Source organism: Zootoca vivipara, chromosome 7 (genome assembly GCF_965207765.1).
Source record: "Zootoca vivipara chromosome 7, rZooViv2.hap1.1, whole genome shotgun sequence".
Lineage (NCBI taxonomy): Eukaryota > Metazoa > Chordata > Lepidosauria > Squamata > Lacertidae > Zootoca > Zootoca vivipara.
The window spans coordinates 20,936,021-20,955,285 of NC_142590.1; the positions used below are offsets into that span (position 1 = coordinate 20,936,021).

Here is a 19,265-nt window from a genome sequence, read left to right on the forward strand (position 1 = left end):
TTATAAACAAAATTGATACTTTGAGCATGTGCACTTTCAGATTTTAAACTCACTTAAATCTTAGCGCCATCATGACTTTGAGAATAAAATAGACTTTGGCTTATTGGGGGGGGGGGAGTACCATTTTCTGGTACAGAAGATTGTTATAAGTTTGTGAGGTGCCTGGACTCTGGATCCAACCCTTAAATCAGTTTTGCTGCTTTCTGAGCTCTGCACATTTGGATTCCAAACTGCAAATAGCTCCGTTTCCTGTTATTCTATGCAATCTAGAGTCCTGTGTAATCAAATTAATCATTTTAAATATTTAATGGTAAGTACCGTAGTTTTTTCTTTGTGAACCTGTGATAGCCAGGTTCTTGGGGAATCTTTCAACCATGTAGGGATCCATAAAGAAATTTCAAGCCCTGGGGAATTGTGTTTCTCCAGAGGATTAGTCAACATTTGATATTCACATTGTACTAAGACCTAGGAAATCCATCCCTCATGACACAACAACATTGATACCAGCTGAATTTATTTACTTACGGTTGATTGGGATAGGAAAAACATCTATTGTGAACTTTGTATCCCCGATATTAAATTACCTGGTAATGGAAAAGATTTGGGGCATTTCATTTTAGGGAGGATTTATAACAAAATATAATGGATGCTCACCTCTCATTTGTCAATTCACATTTAGCCTAGGCAGCTGGAAACCACATCACCCCAATCTCCAAGCAGTGTGAGACTCCGGGGTTACCATGCTCTTCCCCATGGTCTGGTTTCCTCAGAATAAGGAACAACGGAGACTGTGGTGTCTTTATGATATGGTTTATTTATACAACCTGAGCCTACAACAGAGAGGCTCACAGCATTAATGACCCAAGAGGGTCTTGCTTCTCCCATAGCCACAGTCTTGGGTTCAAGCAGAAATCAGGCATGGCTCTGTCTCTCAGCTGCTAAGTCTGCAGCCAGCTTCTGGCTCATACACCTCAACTCTCACCTTTGTCTTTCTATCTAACAGAGAGCTGAGGGAGGAGGTCCACCCATTTGCCCTCTGGCACAGAGTCACTTCCTTTGTTACCTTAATGACAGTAAGGTAACAAAAGGGCGGTACAGTTTGAACTGGGCCTCTCTCTCAGCTTCCCCCCTATTTGCAATAATTCTGACCTACCTTGCAGGGTTGTAATGAGATAAGGCATATGTGAAGTGCTCTGAAAACGCTAAAAAGCACTATATAAACCCCAAGTATATTAAACGTGAAAAATAGCCACTTTTTATTATATGGCTTGTTCTAACCTCTGTGTCCTCACTGTGTGTCACAGTGAAGTTCTGATCATCAACCACTATCGCTAATGCATTCCAAAAGAAGGAGAGACTGATTTGTCTTCAAATGAGATTCTGTTGAAGTCAGGGGCTTCAACAGCTAGTGATGAATGTGATCCAAAACACCTGAATAGCTGTCACACACTCCATTTTACACTCCAGCTGTAGTGAATCATTTCCTTTTTCCATATCCCAACAGATAATTTAATTCTGCAGCACAGAATGCAGGCAAGATTAGGACATTCGCCCAGTTTAATTGCCAGTTAGATTTGCAAGCAAGGTCACAATTCACAGTGCCAGACTTTAGTTGGACAGTGTTATGACAGAGCAGGAAACATTAATCACCGTAGCCAGCAGAAAATTACAGTTTAAAGAAATACTTATTAATCCTGTTTGCAGGGGTTGTCCCTTTCCTTGTTTTTTTGTTTAAAGAAAAGGTGTATTCAGCTGTACTGTCAGGTGAGGCATAGCTAGGAGGTGGCTGCAGACAGCAGACATTAGTGGCTGACACGGAAGGATTACATCCTTAATTAAATTATTAAATTAAATTATTTTGTTTTCATCCGCTTTCCTTCAGCATGCAACTGGTTTGCTACAGGAGGAAATGTGAAACTCTTTGTGGTACACCACAGAAACCTCACTATACTGATGCCCTCCACCCCCTGCAGTGAAAATCACCATGTCCTCTATTCCCCTTGTCGCAGCAGCTGATTGGCTGTGAAAACCAAAAAAACGGTGGGGTGGCTTTTCTTAACATTTAACATACCTTCTTTGTGCATTGCTAGGGGAAGAAGAAAGTCAGAGACAGATCTCTTAGGACAATAGAACTGCAACCCTGCACCTCTGGAAGAGAATGAGGAGTCGGGGAATATCTGCACAAAATCTTGGTTTCAATCTAATGGGCCAGGAGAAGCAGCAGCTTCCCATTCTGAATCCCACTCTCAGGTTTGAGCCCATTGTGCGTCTTGTTTGAGGGGGTGGCCCAAGGATTGTCATGACTCCTCTGATGACAGCAGCCCTGCGTGGTGGTGGGGAGATGCATTCATTCCCTCACCCATCCCATGTGGAGATGCTGTCACTGGAACCAGCATCTTCTCTCCTAAGCTCCAAGGAGACACTGTAGATCTGTGGAGGAGCTATTCCTGCAGTTTGAAACGCTAAGGTCTAAGCCAACAGCTGCAGATGAAGGCGCTTGCCCCTTGACTGGCTACATTCAGAGTTCAGGGGATGGAACCTCTAGTCCAGGCTAGAAAGATCTGACCGCTGAGCCAGGACGCTGCTGAGACAACTTGCATCTCGTACCCCAGCTGCTGGATCAGTGATCGTGGTCCTGAAACCCATGCCTAGGTCCATTTACTGAGGTGCCCTGCCTCACTTTCTTCTCTGCTTGGAACCCTGGGACTACTGACCTTTCCCTTGCTTGGGCCATCAACCAACTGTAACAGTGGTCACTTCCATGGCTCAGGACAAGGGAGTCCTGCATGGAGTCAGCCTTTGTGCCAGCACACAATCCTGGCCAAAGAAGGAAGCTGCCAGGAGACCTGCTCTTGCTGTCTGCAGATCACTTTTGCTTCTTCCCCTTTGCCTTGGCATCTATCCTCAGTTCCCCGGGAGAAAGAAGCAACTCCTCTGGTCACCATTGGGAATATCGGTGACTGCAGTCTAATTATGTAAGCAGCACAGTACTAAGCATGCTTATTCTGAACTAAATTCTACTGAATTCAGTGGCGTTTGCCCCCAAGTAAATGTGCAAATGATCACAACTGCAACCACTTATCCCTACACTAATCTTTTATCTTCCTGGCTTAATTTTAATCTAAACCTACAACACATTTGGTGTTCATGGGTAAAACCCAGAATAAGGTTAAATATTACCGTGTTCCATGCAGCAAAGCATTGCAATTTTTAATTCAATTTTTAACCCACACTTCTTCCAAGGAGCTCATAGTGTCAGTATCCAATTCTTCTTTTAACTTTCACAACAACCCTGTGAGGGACAGTTAGGCTGCGAGAGAAAGGTTGGTCCAATGACATTCAGTGAGCTTTATGGCTTTGGAGTGTATGATATTGTTTTGACAGCTATAATATTTTTTCCTTTTATGTTTCTTAAACTTTAATAAAGGTTAATTTAAAACAGTTTTTGAAAAAGAAATAAAACAACTCAAGGATCCAGAATTATAGAGTACCTGTGATTGGGGAAAGAAAGGAGGACCTCAGGATTCTTCTTACTCAAGCCTTATTCCATACAAAATATGTCCATAAACATTTAAGAAAATTACTGGGCTATTGCTAATTCAGCTAAAGGCCATCATTATTATTATGGGTTCCGGTTTCCGCCTGCAGGAATGGCGGACCTGTTTTCCATCTCTCTGACCTTCGTAAGGAATTTGGCGGTTGCTAGGGGAGTAAATGGCAACCCCCTACCCTCTCCGGGGGTTACGGAGAGGGGCCGCTGGCCCGCGATGCCCCCAGACCCACTCCGACTGTTTTTGGAGTGGGGGGAGCTTGGGCTGAGCACTTACGACGGCCAGGACTCCCGGACACTAATCTGCATGGCGGGGATTTCCATGGTTAAAGAAGATAATTAGGCTTAAATCTATGGACATACTTCAGAAGGAGGGGAAGAAGCGCTGTTTACTGCTGAGAATTTTATGCTGCTGAGCGAGAGGAGTCAAAGAATGTACGGCATCTGGAAGAAGGATTGATGGGGACGGAGCGATAAGGGAAGCAAGTTTTTATTTTTTCTTCATATTGTTGCCTCGTATCTTCCCGGACGCGATGTCCTGGCTTGTTTGGAGTGAAAGAGAAGCAAAAGACTGTGTGAGTTGAACTCTATAGCTGTTGTTACTGAGCATATTTCTTAAAGATGTGAAGTTGCCGATGAGAAAAGCCCCCCCCTAGTCAGACGGAAGGAGTCCTGGACGCGTTCGGAGGATTTATGAGCTGTGACGCACTTTAAATTGGAGCAGCGACCTGAAGCTAAGTTCAGCTATAGGGCAAGGAGATCCATTAATTTACCAAGAGTTCATGGTTGGATGTTTGGGTCTCCTGCCTGAAAAAGCTGTAAATTCTATAAAGATAAATAAATCGTAAATCTTCATGGCTATGAGAGAAAATGAAAGTGATTTGAGCCTTTTAAGATGGCGCTGCTACTCCGTCGCAACAGGGAGCTCCACTAAGAAGATTTATGGGGAGGCTGGACTGATTAACTCACACAGGAGAAAGAACATCTGTGAAACTTCGTTTGACATTTATCTCAGCAGCTGGAACAATTGGATGAAAGTGGAAAACATCTAGGTGACTGTAAGGGGAAGATTTGGAATATTATGAGCTTGGAGGACGATTTGAACTTTAGAAATAAGACGGCAGTGGACAGTTGCGAGGAATTCCCAATTTCTTGAAGCATGGGAACCCAAAAATAAATTATTTAGATGATTTGGCATAACATTCGGTTTGATTGATATATATATGTGTATAATTTGAAATATTGAATGTGATATAATTGGTTTTAATTGGAAAATTAATAAAAATATTTAAAAAAAAAAAAATAAAGGCCATCATTATTATACCCACATTGCAGGGGTGGGGCTGTGGCTGAGACAGCTTGGGTTACATCAACTCTGCAAAGGAACCCCATTTTGGATGAGGTACTGAGGAGTTAAGAGTAGCATATTACAACCATGAAATACAATCCACTGTTGTTAGGTTGTTATGCTGGGCTGGGCATATTGTGAAGTTGATTGTAGCAACAGTGCAATTAGTTAAAGGTGGGAAGGGACAAAGGAAGCCAGGGAAAGGATTTGGGTTCCAGCGGTGAGTGGGAAGACAATGTCTGGATTCCAGGTCTGCCTGTAGATAAGAGAGCAGATCTACGAACTGTGAAACAACTGAAGGGTAGACCAGAAAGACAAGTTTCTCAGAGGCATTGGCAGTGCGTACACTATTTAAAAAATCTACCAGAAATGATGGTCATGTTTGTTTTTAGTATTTACTTTGCGTCCCCTAGAAAAACACCTGAGGACACCTATGATGCTTCACACCCTCTGGGAAACCCACCTGGCACCAACATTGCCATCTTTTTGATGCTAGGCCAAAACTTTCTGTCATTTGCAGGCATTTGATAGTTAACCTTTTCTTCTTCTGTTTGGCTTTTGTAAGTTCACTGTTTTAATGGTGATTAATGCAGTTGGTAAAAAGGGAGTTTCAATTGTGGGAAATTAGTAGAGGACCACTTTTGGCTTTATCTTGCAGGCACTTCTAAATTTGCTTTGAGACCTTTGTGGTATAAGGCAGTGTTTTTCAACCTTTTTTGGGCAAAGGCACACTTGTTTCATGAAAAAATCACGAGGCACACCACCATTAGAAAATGTTAAAAAAATTACTATTTTTTTTTTTTTGGCTTTGTGTTGGCGTTCAGAGTCTCTTAATTAGCGTTGCTTTTGCTCCTTAGAACCGGCGCTCTTAGCTGCTCAGTTCTCCTTTTAACAAAGTCTCTGTCTTTAATGTAAAACACACCGCAGTCTCTCTTGTTCTTTTTCTCCCTTTTTAACTAACGTTTGCCTCGTATGAAATCCCGTGTTAACAGTTTTGTAATATTAGAAGGGCTTCCTTCGTATTTTCCCTTCTTTTCCCCGCGAAATACTTCACTGGCGTCTATTTCATTTAATGGGGAAAGAGTCCTTTTTTCCTTAATAAGCTGGTCGCTTCCGCGCTCAGCGTCAGTCTTTTTTTCCGGTTCCCCTCTCTTTCGATGGTTCTAATGACTTTTTCTATGTTTTATTTTGGGGTTATGTTAATGGATATTCCCCCGCCTTGCCCCCTCGGACTCTAAGGCTTGCTCGCCTTGGGTTGCTCTCCGCCTTGCGCCACGAGTTCACCTCGTCGGAGATGTAGGTTTCGGTGGTCTCCCTTTTACTGGCGCTGCAGGCTTCAGTTTCGTCCTGGTCACCCCAGGACTCACGGGGTCGCCTAGCCTCTGCGTTGCCCCCAAAACCCCTTTAGGCGGCCGCTTTTTTCACGGAGCTTCTTCAGAGCTCCGGCAAAGCGTGTCCGTAGCAGGCGCGAGGAAACCGGAAGCCCCGGAAGGCTGACTCTGCCTTCTTTCCCCACAGAAGCGTTTCCCCCTGCTGGTGCCTGCCAGGCTCCTCTTGGAAGGAACCACACGCGCTCAGCCAGCCAGCCAGCCAGGGATCCTGCAGGCGCGACGCGGCGGCTCGCCGCCCCACTGCCGTCTTTTCCCCACGGCACACCAGGCAACATCTCGCGGCACACTAGTGTGCCGCGGAACAGTGGTTGAAAAACACTGGTATAAGGCAACAAACGAACAAACAAAAATAATAATGGCAAAGCTGGATTCTTATGGATTTCCCCCCTCATATACCCCTTTAGCTAAAATTTCAAGTGTTATGTGTGAAGCTTCCACTCTCAGTCCTTGGCCTATTTTCCCCATCATCCTGTTTATGAACTTTAATTTAGAATGAAAACTATCTATCTATCTATATATACACAACACCCGAACAATACACAAAGCATCTTTGCTGAAATTCCTGTCCTTCAGTTTACTTGGCAGTTTAATTAGACTGACAGTGTTTCACAAGTTGGTAGAACGCATGTTGCTATAGTTCAGCGATCGTGTTTGTTTCTGTTGTTTTCTTTTTAAAGGTTGATCCTTGCCAAAACCGGATAATCCAGTGATTAACTTTGATTTATCTCACATAACAGCCACTGAGTGTATATCATCATTCCCTCTTAATTTATAGCAGAATGCAAATTCTGCTGTGTCAGCTTCTCTAAAAAATCCATTAACTAAAATAGAATCTGGCAATTTATCGTTACCAGTTCTCTAGGATGAAAGCGAAGATGGTTGACAAGGACAACTCCTGAACAGCATGTTTGTGGGTAGGCGACAAGAAAAGAGGCACTACAGAAGGGACTTTGGTTTCCCCTTAAAAAACCCAAAAGGAGCACAATCTCTTCTCAGACTTGTCATACCTGTTTATGATGAACAGCTGCTTTAGACTTGGCAAAATACGGAAAGCATCTGTCTCAAATGGCAACAGCTAAGATTATTTTTTTCATACCACTCGCAACTTATACGGAACAACATTGGTTTTGGAACAACTTAAGACTATTGCTCCGGCCTACGAGCTTTTAACCACATATCTTTGCTTATTCTTTAATGCATATAGAAACAAAATACGGTTATGTACAAAGTAGAATGTGAACACTATTCCAATTGAAGAACTGTCAAAGTGGAGTCTTTTCCCCCCACTATCCCCCATGGGGGATAAATTAAATTAGGTTGCAGCTTATGGGTATTGAGAAATGACTCTGCTGGGGAAAGGAATAAGCACCCGAAATTGATTAAATGGGTTAATGATTGAACTAAATCAAGCTGCTCCAATGTTTCTTTAAAAATGCCCCTTCCAGCCGTCATTTAATCAATTGATTCTCTTAAGTGTCAGAAGCACAAAGCTAGCAATGGGTGACTATGATACTGCCACAGGAATGCATCTATCACCTAAAAGGCATGCACTCCCTTCACAATTTTATTAGGACATTTAGAGCAGAACGGGGAGGGGGTGGAAGTTCACTCAGAATGTGTCAAAGGCAGGGTGAGAGGCAAGGGGGTCCAATATGCTACAATTCTATAGCTTTTCCTGCCCTAGCTCAACCTACAGTTTTCTCAGCCTAACCTACCCCATGGGGTTATCGGGAGGGTAAAATGCAAAAATTCTATATTCACTGCCTTGAACTTGTCAGCCCAGCTTCTTCTGTGCTGACCAAGGTGGTCTGCATTTAAGAACAGCAGGTCTTTCTAATGGTTATGACCAGGCACCCCCAAACTGCGGCCCTCCAGATATTTTGGCCTGCAACTCCCATGATCCCTAGCTAACAGGACCAGTGGTCGGGGAAGATGGGAATTGTAGTCCAAAACATCTGGAGGGCCGAAGTTTGGAGATGCCTGGTTATGACCAATGAATCAGTCTAACCTATAGGTCTTTATAGGGGTCAGGCAGTATCTGCTTTCACCTGTTGATGCAAATAGTTTTACCTGACTTACTTCTTTCTGTAGTTCTTTGCTTTGGTCAGACCTAATGGGCAAGAAGCTACCGTATTTCTCTACCTAACAGCCTTCAGAGCACCATTTCAAGACTTTTTAAAAGACACCTTCTGAAATCAGGTTTCAGCCAGTGTAAATTGTTAATTTTAACAGAAATTTCAGGCATTGTCAGACCTGTGAACTGATAATTGTGTACATTGTTTTCGTAATGTGAAGAGTCTGGGTGTGTTACACAGACAGATTACTTGCAAGTAAGAGACATATTTGTGAAGAACTAAGTTCAGTCCTTGGATGCAAATATTATTTCCATTTATATTTCTCATTGACATGTTTTAAGTTTTTTTATTTCATTAAATCCAGCAGGTAATTTGTTTCATCATATTTTTTGGAAGCTTCAAAAGGGGATATGGGAGAATTCATCTTGCATAAAGGAGAAATGTAAAAGAAAGAACAATTGTGCAAAGACTCGTGGCTAGTCCTGAATGAACAGACTAAAACAAAATATTCAAAATTTCTGCCATTTGTTGCATTACGATGCCTTTACCAAACCATATTCTCTGAAACAACTTTTCAAGATAGCAGAGGGTTGTGGGTGGAGGAATCCAACCTTGCTGGCACTTTTTGCTGGAACCTGCTCAATTACTTAGCTACGAACACAACAGGGATATCCCAAAGACAGAAGAATTGGTTTGAGATGGCGTTTCATGATCCATTACTGTACTTTGAAGCATATTTTCTCTATGGGGCTCTGAAGGAGCTATGTAAGATGAGAGATCTTTGCACATGTGAAGTTTCCATTAAGGAAAAGAAGAAGAGGCCCAGAATAAGCAAGCTGTGTCTGGTGCATTATCAAAGCTTCTTTCAGTGCCTGCAAGTGAGGTCTCCTGGCGGTATCACTTCCTGAGTGCTGCTGCAAACACGAGCAGAACTGAGCAGCAGGTTCAAGGGAGTGAGCATCGTGCTGGGAATGCTTTTTTTTTTTTTGGCAAGTTGTTTCTGATGCTACATATCCTCTTGATGAGCATGGCAGAAAAGAAAACTCCGCACTCAGACCAGGTGGCATTTCCTGATGTGATCTGTACTCCCAAGGTGTGTTGCCTGTCATGGGGATCTGGAGGTAAAGTGGGAGCCATACAGAGAACTAGGTGGGAAAAGGCCGCACATTTACTGTGTAAAAACATTCCAAATGTCTTGGCAGAAGGACAAAGCACTGTAACATCCAGCTGGTCTGTTTTGTAGACCTACGGTTCCCAATTTTTTGTAGCAATTGTAATGCGCTGTGATAGACACTGTATGATTTTTAAAAATTGCATTTTCATTGCTCCCCCTGCACTTACACTGCATTTTATTGTATTACAATTTGCATTCCATTTGCACTCATTGTAATACAATGACATTCAATGCAAGAGATGAAAGAAGCAAATAAATGCAATTTAAAATCAATACGATTCTTCTATTGTGCCAAGGCCTGAAGCCCACCTGTGCTTTGTTATGCAGGCAGTAACTGGGCTGTCTCATCCGTTGTAACAGTTTAGTGTTAGGTTAAGATCTTTCCTCTCTCAAGGTTATGGTCGATTGAGGCATTTGCACCAGATTTGACTTCAAAATGTGCTTTGGCCTTGGCTTTGGGTTGCTGTACGAAACAGCCTGTTCCACTAATGGATCTTACTTGTTCCACTGGCGATGAGATGTTTTCCCAACTTTAGGCGAGAGCCATCTGTTCCAGAGTGTGCTAATGTGTTGACACCAGATAACTTTTGAAAACAAGCTAAACAAGTCTAAACAAGCCAGGGGTGGCTTCCAAAAAACCCTGCAAAAAGGTTGCAGGCAGGGCAGCAGAGCAGGGATGACAGCTGCCTATGAAACTGCAGTACAGATCAAAGTAAAGACTTTGACTTTGCAAATTAAAAAACTCAACAGAAACATGCATCTTGCCCTGGGCAGCCCTACTAGGGTTGCCTTTTAATATACCCAGACTGCCAGAACACCATTAGAGAAATTGCAAAACATATGCTGCAGCATTCTTTGTTGCTGCCCTACCCTAACTAAGGCATCTGACACCTATATCAGGTTTATCTCTCTACCACCCTGCCTCAAAGTTGCTAAGGATGGCCTAGCTGAGTTTTTAATGTCATGTCCCTCCCCACTTTGGAAAAACAACAACTACTGGTATGTTATGCGTTGAAAACTGTTAGGGATTCCCAACTGATTGCTTGCGGCCAATGAGCTGCCAAAGTGCAAAGCAGGGTGGGAGGCAGGGGTGTGGCATTTGCAGGGTGAAAGCTTTCATCGGTCCCAGCTTCTCTTCTGCAACTTCTCCACCTGGCCGCTCCCCTTCCCCCCCTTCCTGCCCTGCAAATGGAGAGAAAATAGAGGGCTGGAGAAGGGTTGAAGAGGAAAAGCTCCTATTTTCTTGCCCACAAATGCTACTGCACCACAGGCATTTTTTGCATGTTTAGGAGAAGACTCAGCCGGCCATACTATGGCCCCCATGAATTGTCCTCTGGAAACATTGTGGAAATGGGCTTTTTCAGTTTTTGCACCAACTCTCTGGAAACCCTCAAGAGATTCAGGAAACTTCATTGCTTCGATGTTTTAAATGCTTGTTAAAAACCTAGGCTTGCTTACTTAGGCCTTTACTGATGTTTAAAAGGCTTATCCTGTTTAGCAGCTGAGACTGTTGTTCTTAACCCATGGATTTTTAAAAATCAAGTTAGTTAGTTAGGATACTTGAAAACCAATTAACTGATTCCCCCCCCCCTTAAAAAGTGAGGATATAAATTATGTGATGATGATGATGATGATGATGATGATAATCTGCTTTAGTTGTATCTAGCATTAATGGACCAAATGGTCTGGTTTAGTATATAGGTCTTTACTGTTAGTTTGAGCAAGTGCATAAATCCTTCAACTCAGGGATAGAGAATCTTTGGCCCTCCAGATGTTGTCATCTTACAACTCTCATCACCAGCTGGCTGGGGCTGATGGGAATTAAGAGTCCAACAACATCTGGAGGACCACAGCTTCCCCATCCCTGCTTCACCTGGAAATGTGGGGGGCTGAACCAGAATCCTCCAACCACTTATGTTTTCTATTAACACTGTTCTATGGCAGTTGTTCCACATGTAAGCAAATGCAGTGCAGCAGCATCTTTTAGACTACAGTACAAATTGAGTGACACAAAAAACTATAAATATTCCCAGGGAACGAAAAGAGTTTTAGCCATAACAGGCAGTAAGTACATCTTCCTTTACTTACCAAAACAATTTGCAAGGCTGCAGGAAGTCCTGATAATATAACCCCCATTTGAGTTACTAGGCCAAAAGCTAGCACACATAAGTCGAAGCCAGGGTCAGGTCATTCCCAAGGATATTAAGTGCTGACCCATACATTTTGCACAGAATTCTTCCCAAGAAAGCATTTTATCCCTTTAGGTTCCATGTAGAAGCCATTAAACACATTAATGGCTCTGTGGCAGCTAAACCAGTACACAAGGTTACTTTTGAGTATTTGATTTATTTCACACCTAAGCCAAAGGATTAGATTTATTTCACACCTAGGCCAAATGCACTAGAAACCAAACACAGTTTTCCACAGTAAGGAAAGCTGAGGTCTATGTGTTCACACTGGATGGGAATATTTGTTATTTTCTTTAAAATAATGTATTTCACATTTTTATATCCTCCCCTTCATTCTGCAATGGAGCACAGAGTGGCTAACAGAAAAAAATTGCATACTTCACAAAACCATTAAATGACCTAACAGGTTCTCATCAATAAAAACAGCAGCAGCTAAGAGCTCCGTAACACCAGTTAAACCTCCAAGGCCTAGACTAGGCATCCCCAAACTGTGGCCCTCCAGATGTTTTGGCCTACAACTCCCATGATCCCTAGCTAACAGGACCAGTGGTCAGGGATGATGGGAAATGTAGTCCAAAACATCTGGAGGGCTGAAGTTTGGGGGTGCCTGGCCTAGACAAATAGGTGAGCTTCCAAATTCTGCCTAGAGTGGAGGACAACCTGATTTCACCCAGGAGGAGGTTCATAGAATCATAGAATTGTAGAGTTGGGAGGGATCCCAAGGGTCATCTAGTCCAACCCCCTGCAATGCGGGAATCTCAGCTAAACCATCCATGACAGATGGCCATCCAACCTCTGCTTAAAAACCTCCAAGGAAGGAGAGTCCACAACCTTCCAAGGGAGACCGTTCCACTGTCAAACGGCTCTTACTATCAGAAAGTTCTTATTGGTGTTTACTGAGAATCTCCTTTCTCGTAACTTGAAGCCATTGGTTTTAGTCCTACCCTCCAGTACAGGTTATTAGAACATGGATAATCAAGGTTAGACTATCTTCGTCCAGGAACAGTCGTAGCTGGTGAAACAGCACTCCTTATCACCGTAGTCACTTTGGGCCCCGGTGACAGCTTGGAATTGATGAGAATTGCTACTCTTTCAGTGGGAATTTTACCCCACCCAGAGCAGCCATCTTCCTAGCTCCTGAACCTGGGAATGGCTGACCCACAGCATCTCAATCTTCTCAGGATTTAACATCTGTTTACTGGTCCTCAGACTCTAGTCCACCAGACTCCAGCCCTTGCACAGCCTTTCTGATGGAATGGAGATACGGAGCTGGGTAGCACCTGCATGTTGGTGGCACCATGCTCCAAATCACCAGATGATGCCTCCCAGTAGCTTCATGTAGATGCCAGTTCCTCTGCCGAAATAGAAACAGAGAGTTCCCAAAATGTGAACCAGGCTTCACGGGATATTAATTGAAACATATATTTTGACCAAATTGAGAAGCACCTTCTGATAAAGGTTATTTCCCTTATCAACCCATGTATCAACATGGCAGCATCAAGATGAATACTTCTCTAGAGAAGCAGGATTTTAAATTAACAAACAACAACCGTACTCATCTGGACAGTTTGCAACCCACAGGCACCTTCACTTCTTCGTATCAAAGCTACCCCTCTCCATATTTTAACATCCCTCTAGAAAAAAATGATCAAAAGTCACAGTTACTATAGAAAGTAAAAACTATCACTCTCTTGCAGTAAAGTATAGCATTATTGTTTGGCTTCCTTGTGTTTCGTTTGTGCATCATGTGGACCTTTTCCAATTTTCTGTTACTCTCTTCAATGTATATGTTTCTCCAGCCAAAATTTGTTCATCGATGTGACTCAGTATAGGCAGATGACAGATGTGTTTACATTGCTTTATATACAGAACAACATATATAGTTATGGTTTGCCAGATGGGTGAAAAAGGCTGCAACAAACTTAGAAAATAGATATGGTGGGAGACTGGATTTTGCTAACAGTGTTTGATATTAAATGCCATTTCCCATTTAAGGGAGGGGATGGGTTCACGCGCTAACTAAACATGTCTTGAACTTTTAAACATACAAAACCTACATATACTTAAGTTCACTGAGAAAGTGACATTTTACCTTTTTTTGGCATCATTAATGCTCATTATCCACACATGGGGCTGCAAAGTGTGCTAAAGAGTCTCACTGCTTCCTAATGACAGTTTCCTCCCTGTAATTCAACACTGTTAAAAGATTTAACGCTCAGCTTGGAAAAATCTGTCTCCCTCGTGCACATGTGGTTCATCTGTTTGTGACATCCGCTACCTCTTTATTTATCTTAACAATTAAACACAATGCTTTAGAAAGCTTACACAGGGCCAACTTTTGAGAGGCCAAAAGGAAAAATGATACTGGATTTAATGCTATGGGTTGGGTTTTTTTTTTTTTTTTGGAAAGGCTGCAGAACGAAAACTGTCCTCAGGCCAAGTTAATACGACTGTTTCCTTTACGCTCAAAATATTCACTAGGGCTTTTGCTGCTTGCATACAGGAAACAAGGGCTATGGTACCAGAACAAGATTTTGTTTCTTATAATTTAAGGGGCATGTTTAAGCAACTACTCGGTGCAGCTATGGCTCTAAAAAGCCACTGCCCCTGAATGGCCTTTGAGGAGAGACCGCAGGACCCCAACACACCACATAGTCTTACACCAGAAGGCGGGTAATGGGTAGAGTGAACAGGTCAGGGAGAAACTGTGTGCAAATAAGTACAGCCCATTCCAATTCTGACTTGTTCCATGTGGAGAAGAGGGCAGAAGGAAATGTGGAATGTTAACATCTGACCAAGGCCAGTATCTTCCCAATTGGAATTCTCCATATAAATCTCAATGGGATCTCATTGCAATAGGCTAGCACCAGCCAACATCCTCGCCTTTAGTGACTGGAGAAAAACTTGTGACAGCAGGTGAATAAAACATTATTTTGTGATCGGGAATGAGATGATGGCGAGGGACCAGCCCTACTTCCATGATTCCTAGGTGGTACCTTAGGGATAAGCCAACATCATACGTCAGTTTCATGTTTTATACGTATATGAATTGTGTGTGTAACATAAAGTAAAAAAGGAAAACAAAAACAAAGAAAATTTAAATAAATGCTTATATCCAATGTAAGCAGGGGTGTTTGTGAGAGTCTATTTTTTTCCTACTGTTTTGTACAGTGCCGTGCACCTTGATGGACACCACATAAATATTAGTGATCCTCTCCGCTGTGCAATTTCACCACAAACTAATATTCTTTCCCCCCTGCCATATTACTCCATTTACCTTATTCCCTGACTCATCAGAAAGGGGCTTTTTTAAGAGATGAGGATGAAGGGCGGCAGTCCTGGAAACCAAAGTGATGCAACAGAGGTAGAGTTGAGTTCCTGACAGCAACTGGAAAGAGAAGCATAATCTTGTGACATCCAGCCATGCGATTCTGGCTCGACTTGTGTAAATTTATGAAGGACCAGTTGGGAAAAAAAATCAGAGTCGGTACTAAAACACATTGAGATTGTCCTTTCTTGTCACACGATTCGCCCAAGATAGATAGACTTGGGATACTTTTCTTTCAGCGCAGGCCACTGGACGAAGAAATAATCTGAAAAGTGGTAAAGGATCTTCCCGGACAGAGACAGGTTTTCCACGCGGCAGATGCTCTCGACGTATACAATGGTTACATTTTTTATCCCCAGCATCCTGACCAGGAGGGCAGATGCGCATATGGGAACGCAAGTTCCTGGGCCATTGCACAAAACCTAAAAAGAAAAAAGAAAAAATGCCATACAGAAAATTAAATTTCAAAACCCCACCATTAATGGAGAGTGCAAGGATAAATCCCATCAGTCATACAGGACAATAAAAGAACAAAAGTGAAAGGCTAATGCAATTTCAGTTCAAGACAAAATAAAAATGATTATTGGAAAAAACAAAATCATTGCCTTCTCCACTGTCAAAATTTGGGGTTTTAAGGTACAGAGAATCTACTATTTGCTCGTATTATTCTGTAAACTGCAATCTATGGTGACGAATAAATGAAGATGGCTTCCACTGAGTCGAAACAGGGCTTAGAAGTTGATTCGCAGCAGTTCCCTGGGAAGAGGCCTTTCTGATCCTAGCCATCTGACATCCATTTTTTCTACAACAACAAAATGCCTTGTGGCACCTTAAAGGCTAACACATTTATTATGGCTTAGTTTTCATGAACCAGAGTCCTGCTTCATCAGATGCAGCTGATGTTGTTTTTGCTGCAACAGGCTAACACAGCTACCCTTCTGGAAACGGTTACGTTTTGCTATTTGTCCAGGCTTTCGGCAGGGGATAGGTGCGTTTAGGGCATTTAAATTATTGCATACTGGATGTTGTTTTATTTCGGGTTTTGTGCTGCTGACTGCCCTGGGTAGCCTTCAGAGAGAAAGGCGCAGGATACAAATTGTACAAACGAAGACAAAACTTTTCTACAGATACTGAGGACCGAATCTTCACCCAAAAGTGTAACTTCCCCACCTATGACCCCTGAGAGTGAGTCCACATCTGCATCATACAAAGCACTATTAAGCCACTTTTAACTGTTGTGGTTCCCCCCAAAATATCCTGGGAAACTGTAGTTTGTTAAGGGGGCCAAGAGTTGTTGGGAGACCCCGATTCCCACAATTTCCAGAGTAGTTTAACAGTCCATCTCTCCTCCCATGGAACTTGGGAATTGTAGTTATGTGAGGGGAATAGGGGTCTCCTAAAAACTCTCCACACCCTTAACTAACTATAGAATTCCCAGGATTCTTCAGGGGAAGGGAGTCATGATTGTTAAAGGGATTCAATAGCGCTGTAAAAATACGGTGTGGGTGCAGCCTGAGAGAATGCACATTGCACACAGGTATGTAGAAATTCTCAAATAAATTCGCAGGGCAAGTGTGTCACTAGGCCATTCCTTCCTTTGTTACTACCCTGCTCTTACTTCACTCAGGCAACAATCCCAATTCCACTCCTATCCTTGTGACAAACCTTTCAGTAACAAAGGGGGAAACCAACCTGGTGCTGAAATGCTCAGGGGGCACCCAATCTTCTTGTCGCTACTGTCCTTTCTAGGGCTAGGTGATTGGAATCCAACTGTGGAAATTACTGGGTAATTTGATTTTTTTTCCTTCATGGTTGCCGGGCTGACTTTGGGGGGCTCTTCCAGCTGAGGTTTTGTTATACATGTACCCTGCCTTATTCACTGATTTTTTTTCCAGAGGGCCCAGTTCTTAAATTCCTCCTGTTTTTAAAACAAACTGTCATGCTTTGGATCAAGGCTTCCCAAACGTGAGCTCTCCAGCTGTTTTGGGACTACAATTCCCATCATTGCTGACCACTGGTCTTTCTAGCTAGAGATGATGGGAGTTGTAGTCCCAAAACAGCTGGAGTACCCAAATTTGGGAAGCACTGCTGTAGATGGAGGCTGTCATTGTTTGTCATGTCACAAATTAAAAAGACAATTCCCTCCCCCCCCAAAAAAAATGGGGTGGAGGAGACAGCAGAGGTGAAGCACAGCTCACAGGTGGCTGGGTACCCATTTGCCCCAGCCTGGCTACAGGTCTGGGTGGGAAAGTGACAAAAAAATTCCCTACAATGGAAAAGTAGCTTAGGGGGAGGGAACTGTTGGAGGGGACAGGAATGATGCGAACATGTCTGTGTGAAAGATGGGACAGTACATGAGAATCAACTACTTCAAAAGTCCTAAGAGTAGCCTAACTGGGGCCCCCTGCCTTGAGGCCTACAATCTGTTAACAGCATCATGGCATAATTACAAATGGCAAGTGTGTTACCACATACTGTACTATATTGAAGAGAAAGAGCTAAACATGGGGATGCCGTTTCTGCTAGTACCCTATTTCCCCTCACATGTAGTCCTGTTCGGCGCTTTGGATATTTGATGGGTTTTTTTTGTCCTGCTTTTACTGCTAGCTGACTAAAACTTCTAAATCAGATGGGGTTCTACAGAAATATTAAATCAAAATGTGTGCCTTAACGTGCGCCAAGGAAGCTTGCAGTTCTGAGAAAATTATCAGGGAAAATAATAATGTGCTGTGGGACTATCCAAGATTTCTGTGGGGAGAAGAGGAATTGCGAATGTGGTCAGCATGAGTCATCCACAAATTTATTATAATTAGGCTTCGGAGAACTCTTTTCGTGGGCTATCATGGAGATGAACAGCTAATAATAATAAGAAAAAAAACTGCAGGAGTCTGCTTTAAGAATTTCTTCCCCTCCCCCTTGGCTTGTTCTCCCATTGAAATAAATAGTAACTGGTTCCCCCATTAGGGTAGAAAGGCACCTCAAAATCTGCAATACCAATTTTGACATAGTTGTTCTATAGTTCTTATTAACTGTTCAACAGTTTTAATTCGAGAGAGAATCACCTCACGAATTCTGTGTCAGCAGAACTGTAATGTGTCCCTTACCATGTTCCAATTTCACCCAGATACAACTTTCCATGAGATTAGTTCACAGCATTTTGACCACCTCTGTGTGACGGTATTCTTGAGGTGTCAACAACTGGTCACATCCAGCCTCCCAAGTACTAATTATCCACACACTTTCAACTGCCAGCCCACAAGGGAAAGAAAATATGGAAGAAGCAGAGGCTGTAACAGCCAATTGTTTTGCCAGAAATCCACCATGGTGTGTGGGACCGGCCTGCTCCCCTCTTTCACCTCCAATAAGAGAATGTGTTGACCAGAGCTCTGTTCTTTTAATCAGGACTGTAACCTTTAATTAATTAATCAGTTCAAAAAAACTTTTGACTCAGTGCGGAGAACACGTGGCCTTCCAGATATTGTTGGTATCGAATTCCCATCAGACTGAGCTAGCATGGTGAACAGTCAGGGATGCTAGAAATTATAGGTCAGCAACAACTGGGGGGCTACAAGTTCCCTGCCCCAGTTTTAAATCAACTGAAAAGACTTCCCCCCAACACATTTTTAATATACACACAGGCCCCACTATCCAAATGTTTATTATATGAAAATCTCCAAACAAACTTCTCCAAACAAGAGGAGTTAGTATCCAAACTTCGCTATACACACTGCAGATTCAGATATCCAAATAGCCAGATCTGCCTGCAGTACTGTAAACGAATAAGCAACCTTAAACAAGTCTTACTTTTTTGTGTTGTGCTGGTGTGTGCAGCCGTTTCACCAGAAATCATTGGGGAGAGGGGGAGTAAGACATTAGACATTCCTTGTCTCCTTTCTGCAAGGTTTCAGATGGTTTTCTTGAGTTTCTTCATCACTTTGGGGTCAAAGTTTTTACCACAGAAATTAATGGAAATTGTTGACTCATTCTGCGAATGCTTACTTAACAAATGAATTCCTGATAACGCATTGTGTTCAGATAGCGAAACCTGCGTCTGCTCCCCTAAAATTGGCTAGGTCCACATTGGAAGAGGTACTCTCCTTTCACTTTCACAGAGAAGGGAACATATAGCCTAAGATGGTGCCTCCAAAACCAAGCATGTATCCCCCCCATAAAACAAGCTGATAAACAAATTTAAATCTTTAAAACAAAC

General features: G+C 42.7%; 1 protein-coding gene across 4 annotated transcripts in view; it reads right to left on the reverse strand.

The window, feature by feature from the left end:
• The window catches only part of ALG14 (ALG14 UDP-N-acetylglucosaminyltransferase subunit), a 50,951-nt gene that overhangs the window by 6,537 nt on the left and 25,149 nt on the right, over positions 1-19,265 (reverse strand). Inside the window, exon 4 of one of the 4 annotated variants that reach the window (XR_015950791.1) lies at positions 15,005-15,477. Coding sequence is in view for 3 of the 4 variants with exons in the window: in XM_035123083.3 (XP_034978974.1) it covers positions 15,247-15,477 (231 nt within the window). In the remaining variant the exon portion in view is untranslated. Of the gene's footprint in view, positions 1-11,864; positions 15,478-19,265 lie in introns of those variants that run through there. The other 3 variants (XM_035123084.3, XM_035123083.3, XM_088673156.1) reach the window with 3 other exon arrangements.